General features: G+C 33.3%; 2 protein-coding genes across 2 annotated transcripts; both read left to right on the top strand.

The window, feature by feature from the left end:
* The first annotated feature begins 1,515 nt into the window (after positions 1–1,515).
* On the top strand, positions 1,516–1,824 carry LOC112017395 (flowering-promoting factor 1-like protein 2). The gene has a single exon (XM_024049846.2). The coding sequence runs from the start codon at positions 1,516–1,518 to the stop codon at positions 1,822–1,824; it is 309 nt and encodes a 102-aa protein (XP_023905614.1).
* Positions 1,825–7,128: 5,304 nt separating this feature from the next.
* Positions 7,129–7,803, top strand: LOC112017396 (flowering-promoting factor 1). Its single transcript, XM_024049847.2, is given in 2 exon segments — positions 7,129–7,428; positions 7,431–7,803. Coding segments are annotated over 2 exon segments (300 nt in total). The 5' UTR covers positions 7,129–7,301; the 3' UTR covers positions 7,604–7,803.
* The last annotated feature ends 3,725 nt before the right edge of the window (positions 7,804–11,528 follow it).

The raw sequence follows: 11,528 nt of genomic DNA, 5'->3' as shown, positions 1-11,528 counted from the left end.
GCATTATGATTGTTACTTGGATATTATTTAACGATGCTGTCATTCCTCGTAACTTCTATTCACATCATTTTGGCCTTTTTTTTTAACCCTTCTTCGATAATGCCTAAACTCGCATTTCATTAGAGCCATTGTTCATAAAATATGACAAAATTTTTATACTGATGGTTAACCTAACAAAACCCTTCTTTATTTGAATAGGACACTACATAGAATTACATACATATCTGGAGTACACCTTACCCTAGGAAATAATAAAAGGGCAAGAGTATGTGGAGTACAGATTCATGCAATTTCTGCCCATAGATATTTTCTCTTTAAGGCTTGGGAATAACTTTATCTTTTTCATTTTTTATTTTATTTTTTTGTCTTTTTCTTTTTTTCCACCAAATATCTCTAATCTATTTCGTGCATATCCTTTCCTGAACTCCTGCAGCCTCACAAAAGGGTAGATTTCCAAGACCTCAGGTGAAGTGTAATCTTGCAATGTATCCACAATTTTTGTTTGGCTAAGAGGATCCACAAATAATTGGTGCTATACATGTATGCTATCGAAATATAATGTGATGTGATGCATATAAGACTGCAAACAGTGCTAGCTAATTGGATATGAGAGGGCGTTATTAATTTTGTGGGGCTTTTTTTTCTTCCGATAAATATAATCATTAATCACATATTTGATTTTATAATTTGTTATTTTGTGTAACCATGTGGTCGACCAAAAATGGTAGATCGCACAAGTTAATAGTGGTCATAAAACTATCCATCATTTACATAATCGCACAAATTAATATTAATCATAAAACTATTCATCATTTACACAATCGCACAAGTCAATAAATTATAAAATTGACTGTAGTATAAAACTTATCTTATAATCATCCACAACACAAAGGGACTAAATTTACCTTTAAGGTTTTGGTTATTCCCAATGACGAGTACCCAACAAAGAAAACAAAGATGCACATCTTTCAGTCACCAAACCCAACAACACCTTATAGGAACCTATGACAACATATTTCCCAGTCTCTCACACTCACTTCACGTGGATAACTCGTGATGTAAGTGGGAACAACTACTTTGATTGATTGACTTCTTCAAATATATAGAACACTGTGTCCCCTAAAGATTCCCCATTGAAAAAGCAAAGGAAGTTAAAAGCTTCGCAAAAACACAAAGATAATTCCTAATCCCAACCCACAGATATGGTGCCTGTGCCCTAATTCATATTGTAGATGGGAACATGAAGCATCCATGCACCCTCATATTTAAACCCATTTGGACCCACAATATCTAGATTCTATGCCAAAGCCAAACATGCCTATCATCACCCTCCTTTAAACGCCCACTTCCAATCCCAAAGAGTATTTTCCTCTTGTTTTATTTGCCCCCACGACACTTATATATACCCCACCCTTCCTTTCCTTCCTTCACCAACCCACTCTTAGCTTTCTTCTCCTCTATCTATAGCTCCCACAAAACACCCAAAATCTTAAAACTACAAAAGCAACTAAGAAAATGGCTGGGGTTTGGAAGTTCGATCCAAGTGGTGTATTTAGCCTTGATCAACTTCCAAAAGGGAAAAAGGCTCTTTTGGTGCACACAGCAACTAATCAAGTGGTATCATCTTACACTTCCCTAGAGCAAATCTTGAGGCCATTAGGGTGGGAAAGGTATAATGGAGGTGACCCTGACTTCTTGCAATTCCATAAGCCTCCCACCATCGACCTAATTTCTCTCCCTAGGGACTTCTCAAGGTTCTGCTCTGTTCAAATGTTCGACATTGTCGTTAAATGTCCCAATACCTTCCATGTCAAGGATGTGTAGCTCTCACTGTCTCTTATTAGTTGTTGATTTATATATAAAGTAGTAGTTTGCTTGTGGTTCCTGTGTTTTGTCCTAGATTTTGGAAAATTTTTAAGTAGTCCAGAGTACGGAGAAATGGTACTCCCTCCTCTCATATTCATAGTGAACCCCACTATAAATTTAATGAGCAGATCCCACCATAAATGTGAGAAAAGGAAGCACCATTCTCTATACTCTGAGAATATCTAAAAATTACTCCTAGATTTTAGGACTGGTGTGTCATGCAAGCCAATTTGGCTTCTTAGCTTTGGTGTACTAAAATAAAGTAGAAAATGGTGTGTGTGTTTGTTAGCCAATTATATATGTGATGCTTTATCTTTGTAAGTTCATGAGAGTGGCCTTGTAATATATGGGAATAATATTAATGCATGTCATGAGGACTTCATATTAGCATGACGAATTTGTTTTCTTTATTTTGCTTAGTATTTGTTGCAACATTTTTTTCTTTTAACTTGTAATGGTTAATATACCACTTTTTAAAGCCTCATTTTATTATGTACATTTATACTTTAATTAATTTTCAACAAATATATATTATAATATATATATATAAACTTTCGGCAAAAAGTTACACGCAAATTCATTTAGTGAAAGAAAGGGAAAAAAATGTTATGCAAAGTTAATAATCAGTAAGATGGAATGATAAACTCTGATGTGAATTTTGTAAAAGGTTCAGATGGGGGGCTTGGTTTGTCATTTTTGACTGCTTGGGCTAAAAAGGCCAGGTTTAAAAATACTTCACCCACTTGAATATAACTAGCGTGCAATAGGGTCGTAAAATCAGGATTCTACTTAAGTTCGTGAAAAGTAGGTGAGATTGTGGATCGAAGACAGCAGTGGCTCTAGAAATTTTTTTAGGATGGTCACTAAAAAATTTAAATTATACAAAATTTAATAAAGAGACCATTTGAATATATCAATGTCATTAAAAAAATACATGAAATATTACAATTTTTTTGTACTAACAAAGAGAATAAGAAAAAAAAAAGACTAATAAAAGATAAAACGCAAATTGAAAATGCTGATATGAGAATAATAAAATGACCACAGCAATTTCATAACAAATCTTATGCAACAAGTTGTTAAACTGTTATTGGTGGTAAAACATGTCAATATTGAACCCAAACTAGAATTAGTAACAGTTTACCACATAAGATTTATTGTTAAAATGTTGTAGATGTAACATTACTCTTCTATTTATTGAACTCAAATTCTTATAAGTTTCAAGTAAAAGTGTTCAAAATTTTTATTAGGGTGGTCAAAATAGGTTAATTTAGTAAATAATATATTTTTTAAAAGTATATATATATATATATATAATTTTTTCAAGTCAGGGTGATCACAGAACATCTTAGTTTAAATTAATTATTTATATAAATTTTTTTTTTGCATGTATAAAATTTTTTTTGACAAGTAAAGCCACTAGTGATCGTAGGATCGAATTATGAATCTACGATCTTTCATTTTTTGAGGGAAAAAAACACATAGTAGTGACTTTGTATATTAATTAATCACATAAATCATACATTTAATAAAAATAAAAAAAAGGATTTGCGTCAATTTATATACCATATATCATTACATTTATGCTAAGTTATTGCTAACAAAACAAATATACTTAATTTTAAGCCGAATGTATCCCAAAAATTCAATAAATATTTATTATGAGCAAAGTACAATTAGTTATTTTCAATTGCCTAGTTAGTTAAAAAAAAAAAAAAAGCATACAATATGCATACAGTACACGTATGTCCAAAAAAAAAAAATCCCGTCTTCCATTTTGATTCCAACAGTACGGAACTAATCACGTATTTTCAAATCTAAAAGTTTTAATAGCTACCGAAGAAATAAAATACACTTAAATACGATAGTTTCCAAAAAAAACAAAAATGATTGGAGAAGTGAACTATGAATCCTTATGCGTCAAACACCAAAATAAGGGGTTATTAGTGTCTATTTAGATATCATTTATTACTAAAACTACTATATCAAACATCCTCTTAATAGCTACGAAAGAAGTAAAATACACTTAAATACATTGGTTTCCAAAAAAAACAAAAACGTTTGGGGAAGCTAACTATGAATCCTTATGCGTCAAACACCAAAATAAGAGGTTATTAGGATCTGTTTGGATATCATTTATTGTTGAAAATTGAAAATAGTAAATAATGCCGTGGGACTCAATTTTAAAGTTATTTTTGCTAAAAAATGTACTTGCAAATCTCATAAACAGTATACAAAACCTACTAAAAAAAAGTACCCGCTAAGAAACGCCTTTCCCAAATTCATACTTAGAGCATAGACAGGCTTTATTAATCTCAAAATTTTACTTTATTGATTTTAATGGCTCACCTTACAATTCATCTATGATCTATCATCAAATGTTCTATTTTTTAAAATATTTCATCTAAGTGTATTTTTTACTAACTTATTTTACTATTTAACTTATTTTTAATATTATTCATAAGTTTTGTAGTACTTTTTAATACTATTTATAAGTCTTACTATATTTTTCTTATCCAAATAAATATGTACAGAACCTAAATATTATTATTTTTATTCTTACTTTATTCTGAGTCTTTATCTCTCGTCCTGTTTGTCTCTTTCCCACCAACCGCCACCGATTAAACAATAGTTTTTTTTTGTTTTTTTCCCCTTTTCTGAGCTACAGTGAACTTAAAGATAGCAATTTACTGACCACGATTTGCAAAAAAATTTAGATATACAACCACTTGCTTCTTAGAATCTTAGCGTTGTGAGTGCTACTATAACATTTTTATTAATATCATTCCGTTCCGGTCAAAATGGCCGAAAAATCTCAGTATGTAAACTGGTACTAAAACCCACCCTGTTCCACTTCCGATAGAATTTCGGCCTATTTTCGCATAGTTTCAGCTGACATACAACTCTCGGCCGGCATGAAGCTTGAGTTTTTCTTTTTTTTCTTTTTCTTTTTCTTTTTCAGTGGTAGAAGTGGAACAGAGAGAGCAAGCTGAGAGAGAGAGAGAGAGAAAGTGAAAGAAATTTTACAAAATGAAGACTATAGACTCACCTGTTTCTACTCTCTAAAAGTGCTGTTGCGTAGACCCTGTTCCACTTCCGATAGAATTTCGGCCTATTTTCGCATAGTTTCAGCTGACATACAACTCTCGGCCGGCATGAAGCTTGAGTTTTTCTTTTTTTTCTTTTTCTTTTTCTTTTTCAGTGGTAGAAGTGGAACAGAGAGAGCAAGCTGAGAGAGAGAGAGAGAGAAAGTGAAAGAAATTTTACAAAATGAAGACTATAGACTCACCTGTTTCTACTCTCTAAAAGTGCTGTTGCGTAGGCTTGTAAACTGAAGGAAAGAAGAAGAAGAAAGTGCGAACTGGGAATAAGAAAATAAAGCAATAAACAACTGAAGCAGAAAAGAAAAAAATGAGAGAAGAACTTATTATATTATTATAGAGTGGAGATATTTTTAAAATCTTGTGGTGTAGGTTAAACATTGGAAAGTTAAGCATTAGGTAAATAATTATATATTTTTTTAAAAGGTGGATGAGATGAGACATGAGAGTGACGGTCGTGAATAAAGAAAAAAAAATAGAAGAAAAGAAAAAGAAAAAGAATTTAAAATTTGTATTAATATTAAGTTAATATCTTATATAATGTTGATTTTGTAATATTTTTATAATAATTTTATAATGAATTTAGGTGTTTAGTTATTAATCTAAAACGTGATGTTAGTGTTTGGTTTAAATGAAAGCCAATAATATCTTGTTATTTAAAAAAAGTGTTATATTCATAATATTTTCATAATACTTTCACAATAAATTATAAGGAGTAAATTGTTATCGATTATAATTTAAATTCATAATAACCAATACAAATTACCACTTAAAATTTGTTGTAATTATTTCAAAAATATTGTAAAAACGTAAAATTTCTCAAGGATAGATGAAAAATATTTCACAGATGCAGATCTGATGTCTGACCTCTGATGTAACAATAATCTATACTAGCTAGTTGATGCTTTTCACCATGCTAGAAGGCACAACTTGATTGACCAAAAAAAAAAAAAAAGAAAAGCAAGAGTTTGTGAAGTACAGAATTCAAGCAATTTCTGCCCATAAATATTTTCTCTTAAGGCTTGGGAATAACTTTATCGTTTGCATTTCTTGTGCATATGCTTTCCTGAATTCCTGCAGCCTCACAAAAGGGTAGATTTTCAAGACCTCAGGCGAAGTGTAATCTTGCAATTGATCCACAATTTTTGTTTGGCTAAGAGGATCCACAAATAAATGAATAATTGGTGTTATGCATACTATCGAAAATGTATTGTGATGTGATACATATACTACCGCAAACAGCACCAGCTAACTGGATATGATAGGACCTTATTAATTTTGTTTGGATAAAGCACCATTATTTTAATATCTAATTTCACAATTTTTCGTTTTGTATAATTATTTGTGGTCAATCAAAAAAGATTGATTATACAAGTAAATAGTAGGTAAAAACTATCTACCGTTCACACAATCTCATAAATCAATAAGTTATAAAATATCAATAAATTATAAAATTGAGTATATGATTGGACTTGTGTCTGAATTTACTCTTGAGACAAATAGCGCCAGAACTCATCTTACAATCATCCACAACACAATGTGACTAAATTTACCTTTAAGGATTTGGTTTATTCCCAATGATGAGTACCCAACAAGAAGAAAACAAAGATGCATATCGTTCAGGCACCAACCCAACAGCACCTTAGGAACCTATGACAACGCATTTGACATTTTCCAATCTCTCACACTCCCTTCACGTGGAAAGCTCGTGATGTAAGTGGGAACTACNAGTATTTGGTTTATTCCCAATGATGAGTACCCAACAAGAAGAAAACAAAGATGCATATCGTTCAGGCACCAACCCAACAGCACCTTAGGAACCTATGACAACGCATTTGACATTTTCCAATCTCTCACACTCCCTTCACGTGGACAGCTCGTGATGTAAGTGGGAACTACATTTATTAATTGACTTCTTCAAATACAAGGAACATAGTGTCCCCTAAAGATTCCCCATTGAAAAGGAAAAGGAAGTTAAAAGCTTTGCAAAAACACGAAGATTCTTCCTAACCCAACCCACAGATATGGTGCCCGTGCCCTAATTCATATTGTAGATAGGAACATGAAGCCCCATCCTCATATTTAAACTCATTTGGACCCACAATATTAGAATCTATGCCAAAGCCAAACAAGCCTATCATCACCCTCCTTTAAACGCCCACTTCCAATCCCAAAGAGTATTTTCCTCTCGTTTTATTTGCCCCCATGACACTTATATATAACCCCACCCTTCCTTTCCTTACTTCACCAACCCAATCTCTTAGCTTTCTTCTCCTCCATCTATAGCTCCCACAAAACACCCAGAATCTTAAAACTACAAAAGCAACTAAGAAAATGGCTGGGGTTTGGGTTTTCCGACCAAATGGAGTAATTAACCTTGAAAATCATCAGGGGAAAAAGGCTTTGGTGCACTTAGCAACTGGGAAAATAGTATCATCTTACAGCTCCCTTGAGCAAATCTTGAAGCATTTGGGTGGGAAAGGTATAATGGAGGTGACCCTGACTTCTTGCAATTCCATAAGCCTCCCACCATCGACCTAATTTCTCTCCCTAGGGACTTCGCAAGGTTCGGTTCGGTTCAAATGTTCGATATTGCCGTTAAATGTCCCAATACCTTCCATGTCCGAGATATGTAGCTCTCACTATCTCTTATTAGTTGTTGATTTATATATGAATTAGTAGTTTGCTTGTGGTTCCTGTATTTTGTCCTAGAATTCAGGAATGGTGTGTCATGCAGGCCAATTTGGCTTCTTAGCTTTGGTGTACTACAATAAGGTTGAAAATGGTGTCTCAGCTGTAAGCTAATTATATATGTGAAGCTTGTCTTTGTAAGTTCATGGGAGTGGCCTCGTTATATGTGTGTGTATGTATATATATATATATATATATGGTAATAATATTAATGCATGTCATTGTGAAAACTTCACATCAGCTTGACGAATTTGTTTTCTTTATTTTGCTTAGTATTTGTTGCAACAATTTTTTTTTTTTAACTTATATTTGTTAATGTACCACCTTTTAAAACCTCACATTTATTATATATGGACATTAATTTATACTTTAATTTTCAACAAATATATAAATAAACTTTCAGGAAAAACCTACATGCTCATTTAATGAAAGAAGTGAAATAATATCTCTATGTAAAAAGGTTGCTAGCATCATATTAATGAAAGAAGTGGAAAAAAAAAGTTATGCAACATTTCTAGGGTTGTCTAGTGAGTCAATTAGCCCGACCAAACTAACTTGATCTGCTTAACCCGAAGCCCAATGTGCGGGTCTAAATAGTATGGTTGGCGGATTCAAGTCATGTGCTGTTAAAAACTGAAACTTCCGTTCAAGTAGCGGATTAAGAAATTTTAAACCCATAAAAACCGACCCGACCACTCATAAAATTTAAAAGGAAAGATTTTTGTTCTCTCTACCATTTTTATGCTTAATACCCGAACACCATCTCTCTTTCTTCAATCTGTCTTTTTGATCTCTCTCTCTCTCTCTCAAACCCCTAACCCTAGCCTCTGCCTTGCTACTGCCATAGCCAAGTTTGCCCTATTGCCACTATCATGGGTTAAGTTTTTCTCAAACCCACTCCCTTGAAGTAAAGCTTCCTCTAATTTTCTTTGATCTTGTGAAAATCTGATGGGTGGATATTGTACTAATATTGTGATGGATGCAGTGATGGTGGGAGGAGGGAGTGGTGGCGATGCCGGTTGTCTTTTCTCCTCTTTCTTTTAGTCTTAGCTTTGGGTCTGCTCTTTCTCTCTCTTTCTTTTAGTCTTAGATTTTGGCTTTGTGGTGTTTTTGGTGCTATATATTTGGTTTTAATCTCAAATATGGGTCTCTTCTTTCTCTCTCTATTTCAGTCTTAGCTCTGGGTTTGTGGTGTTTTTGGTGCTATTTGGTTTCAATCTCAGATGAGATTTGGGTTTGTGGTATTTTTGGTTTTATTTGTTTCATTTGATTTGTCTAGTTTTGGATTGTGGTTGTGACTTCTGAACTGTGTTCTTTAGGTTTGGGTTTTATTTTTTTTTTTTTTTTTTTTTTGGTTGATCTTTAAACTTGAGATCACCAGACAGCTCTGACTCAATCAACCAATGACCCAAGATATTGGGTCCAACCCGAATATTCAATCGGCCGCGAGTCCAGTTTTCATACACCCAATTCAATCAGGTCGGTTGCGGGTCAACCCAAACCCAATCCGAACCGACCCGTAGACAGCCTTAATCTCTATGTAAAAAAGTTGCTAGCATCATGACCATGTTTGTGCCATGTTAGCCTACTAAAATTGGTGTGTGTTGCTAATGAAGAGAAAATTGGCAACTCAGCAACAAATGATTTAAAAGTTCATAATCAGTATGATGGAATGATATATTATTGCTTACTCCTGTGTTGAATTTTGTAAAAGGTTCAGATGGGGGAGAGGGTTGGTTCGTCCTTGCCTCCGTGGGCTAAAAAGCCAGGTTCCAAAATACTACCCACTTGAATATCACTAGTGAGCAAGAAAATAAGAGGAAATGATGGCAGTGTCTAAAAGCGGTCTTTTTGGAGAAATTCCCACTGATAGATGAAAAATATTTCACAGATGCCCATCTGATGTCTAACCATTGATTTAACAGTAATCTATACTAGCTAGTTGATGCTTTTCACTATCCTACAAGGTACAACTTGATTTACCAAAAGAAGAAAAGAAAAAGAAGATATAACTTAAGCTTTTGCATGTGCTCGTCGATTTGCCTTGTGTCCAGTGTTTGTGCTCTAATGCATTGGACACATAGCATATATTAAATAACTAAATTTGATTACATTCAAGTATTGTGTCCAGTCTATTACACCAAAACACTATAAGTTCTTATTAAAAAGAAGGGTCCTGTTAATATATGTACATGGAGCATACACTAATTAATCATTCATTTTAAGAAGCTTTTTATGAAAAATTAAAAAAAAAAAAATTTGTTTAGAAAGTTAGTCATTTTTTTCACTTTCCTATAAAAAGGTTTCCTAAAATGGTTTACTACATGTCCTAAATGCAATAGGTTAGTAAAACCCTTAATTAAAAATATTATCTAGAATAAGGAAAATAAAACAAACAATAAGGCCCCATAAGAACTTTTCTCTCTAATAAGCACTTATTAAAGGTGTTGATTACATTTAAAATCTATGATTTCCCTTTTCGCTTTTCCCAGGGATTTTATGGTCCATATATCTTGGAGAGGCACAGCATAAAACCTAAAGCTCTCTCTCTCATCCAATCAAAGGGAAATGACCAAGTTGGTCCAGTCGTTCTCTGATTGCCGTCATAATTTAGAGGTCCCATTAGAGAGAAAATTCACGTGAATCGGACCGTAACAGTTTATCAAGAGCCAAGTGAGCAATGACATTTGTCCAAATGGGACATGAATTGACTTACCTTTCGTAGTTCTAGTATGTGGGCGTGCACGTGGGATATCCATAAATTGTCTAAAAGGAAACGATATATATATAGTCTCTTCTATAATTTTCATTGTTGATCAATGATTGATCCGAAGAGCGAATGTTGTGACCACATTGCTTTACAATCTGAGATTCCATGTCTCAAAAAGCCTACAGATAGAAAGCACCACAATCTTTATCTAGCAAATGATTGGCTGTTAAATATTGCATCGGCATCGTCAAAGATTGCTATGGCTGGACCTGAATCAACAGGTCCCAATTATGAGCTAATTATCCATATCCATTTTTTTTTTCCTGAGAAATTATCCACATCCAATTGAAAGCATATGTCTCGAACTTTACATCCATATGTGAAAACATGAGCTTGGGGTTTAGCCCTAACCTTTGGATTTGTAGTAGAGTGTTTGAAAATTGAACGTTTTGGATTGAATTGAGAATATAATGTTAGACACTCATGACCAAATAATAAAGATAAATTATGATAGGATCTTGCTTCTTCAAGAATGAAAAGATATTAGCTTGACACACACAGAATCTTTAAACACACAAGTCAGGTTGGATGAAACACCAGAGCTCAATGTAAACCTAGCGGGGGTTCTCTGATTTGAATGAGTTTGTGGAATTGACATCAATTATAGGATTTTATAAGCGCGATTAGCCATCTAACGTCTAATTGATTTTATAACCAATCTTAGCTTGTGAGGCCTCATATTCTAAAGCTAGCATGTAAACATTTGGGAACAAATTGAAGTAAGCATGGGTTTATCTATGAGAGATGCTATGTCTACAACAATTTTACAACATTTTTACAACAAATCAGCATAGGTGGTTAGTTGTTATTGGTTCAAATTTGAAACTAACACTAAGATTACTTTTTTGCCCCAATAATAACAACCAGTAACAACTTGTCAATTAGGATTTGTTGTAAAAATGTTGTAGACATATCATTTCTCGTTATCTATACTACTATTTAAGAGGTTTCTTCTGTTTGGGATCCTCAATTTAGATGTCCAAAATACCCTCAAATTCATCCATTTTTAAGGCTTAAATCATAGGGTTAAATATGTAAAATTAGTAATTTAAAAACTCCCAATTTTTAGGTAAATTAAAACTAAATAAATAAAAAGTTTT

This window comes from Quercus suber, unplaced genomic scaffold, assembly GCF_002906115.3.
Source record: "Quercus suber isolate HL8 unplaced genomic scaffold, Cork oak 2.0 scaffold_232, whole genome shotgun sequence".
Taxonomy (NCBI): Eukaryota; Viridiplantae; Streptophyta; class Magnoliopsida; order Fagales; family Fagaceae; genus Quercus; species Quercus suber.
The sequence above is the reverse complement of the archived record's forward strand: the minus strand, read 5'-3'. Positions and strand labels throughout refer to the sequence as shown.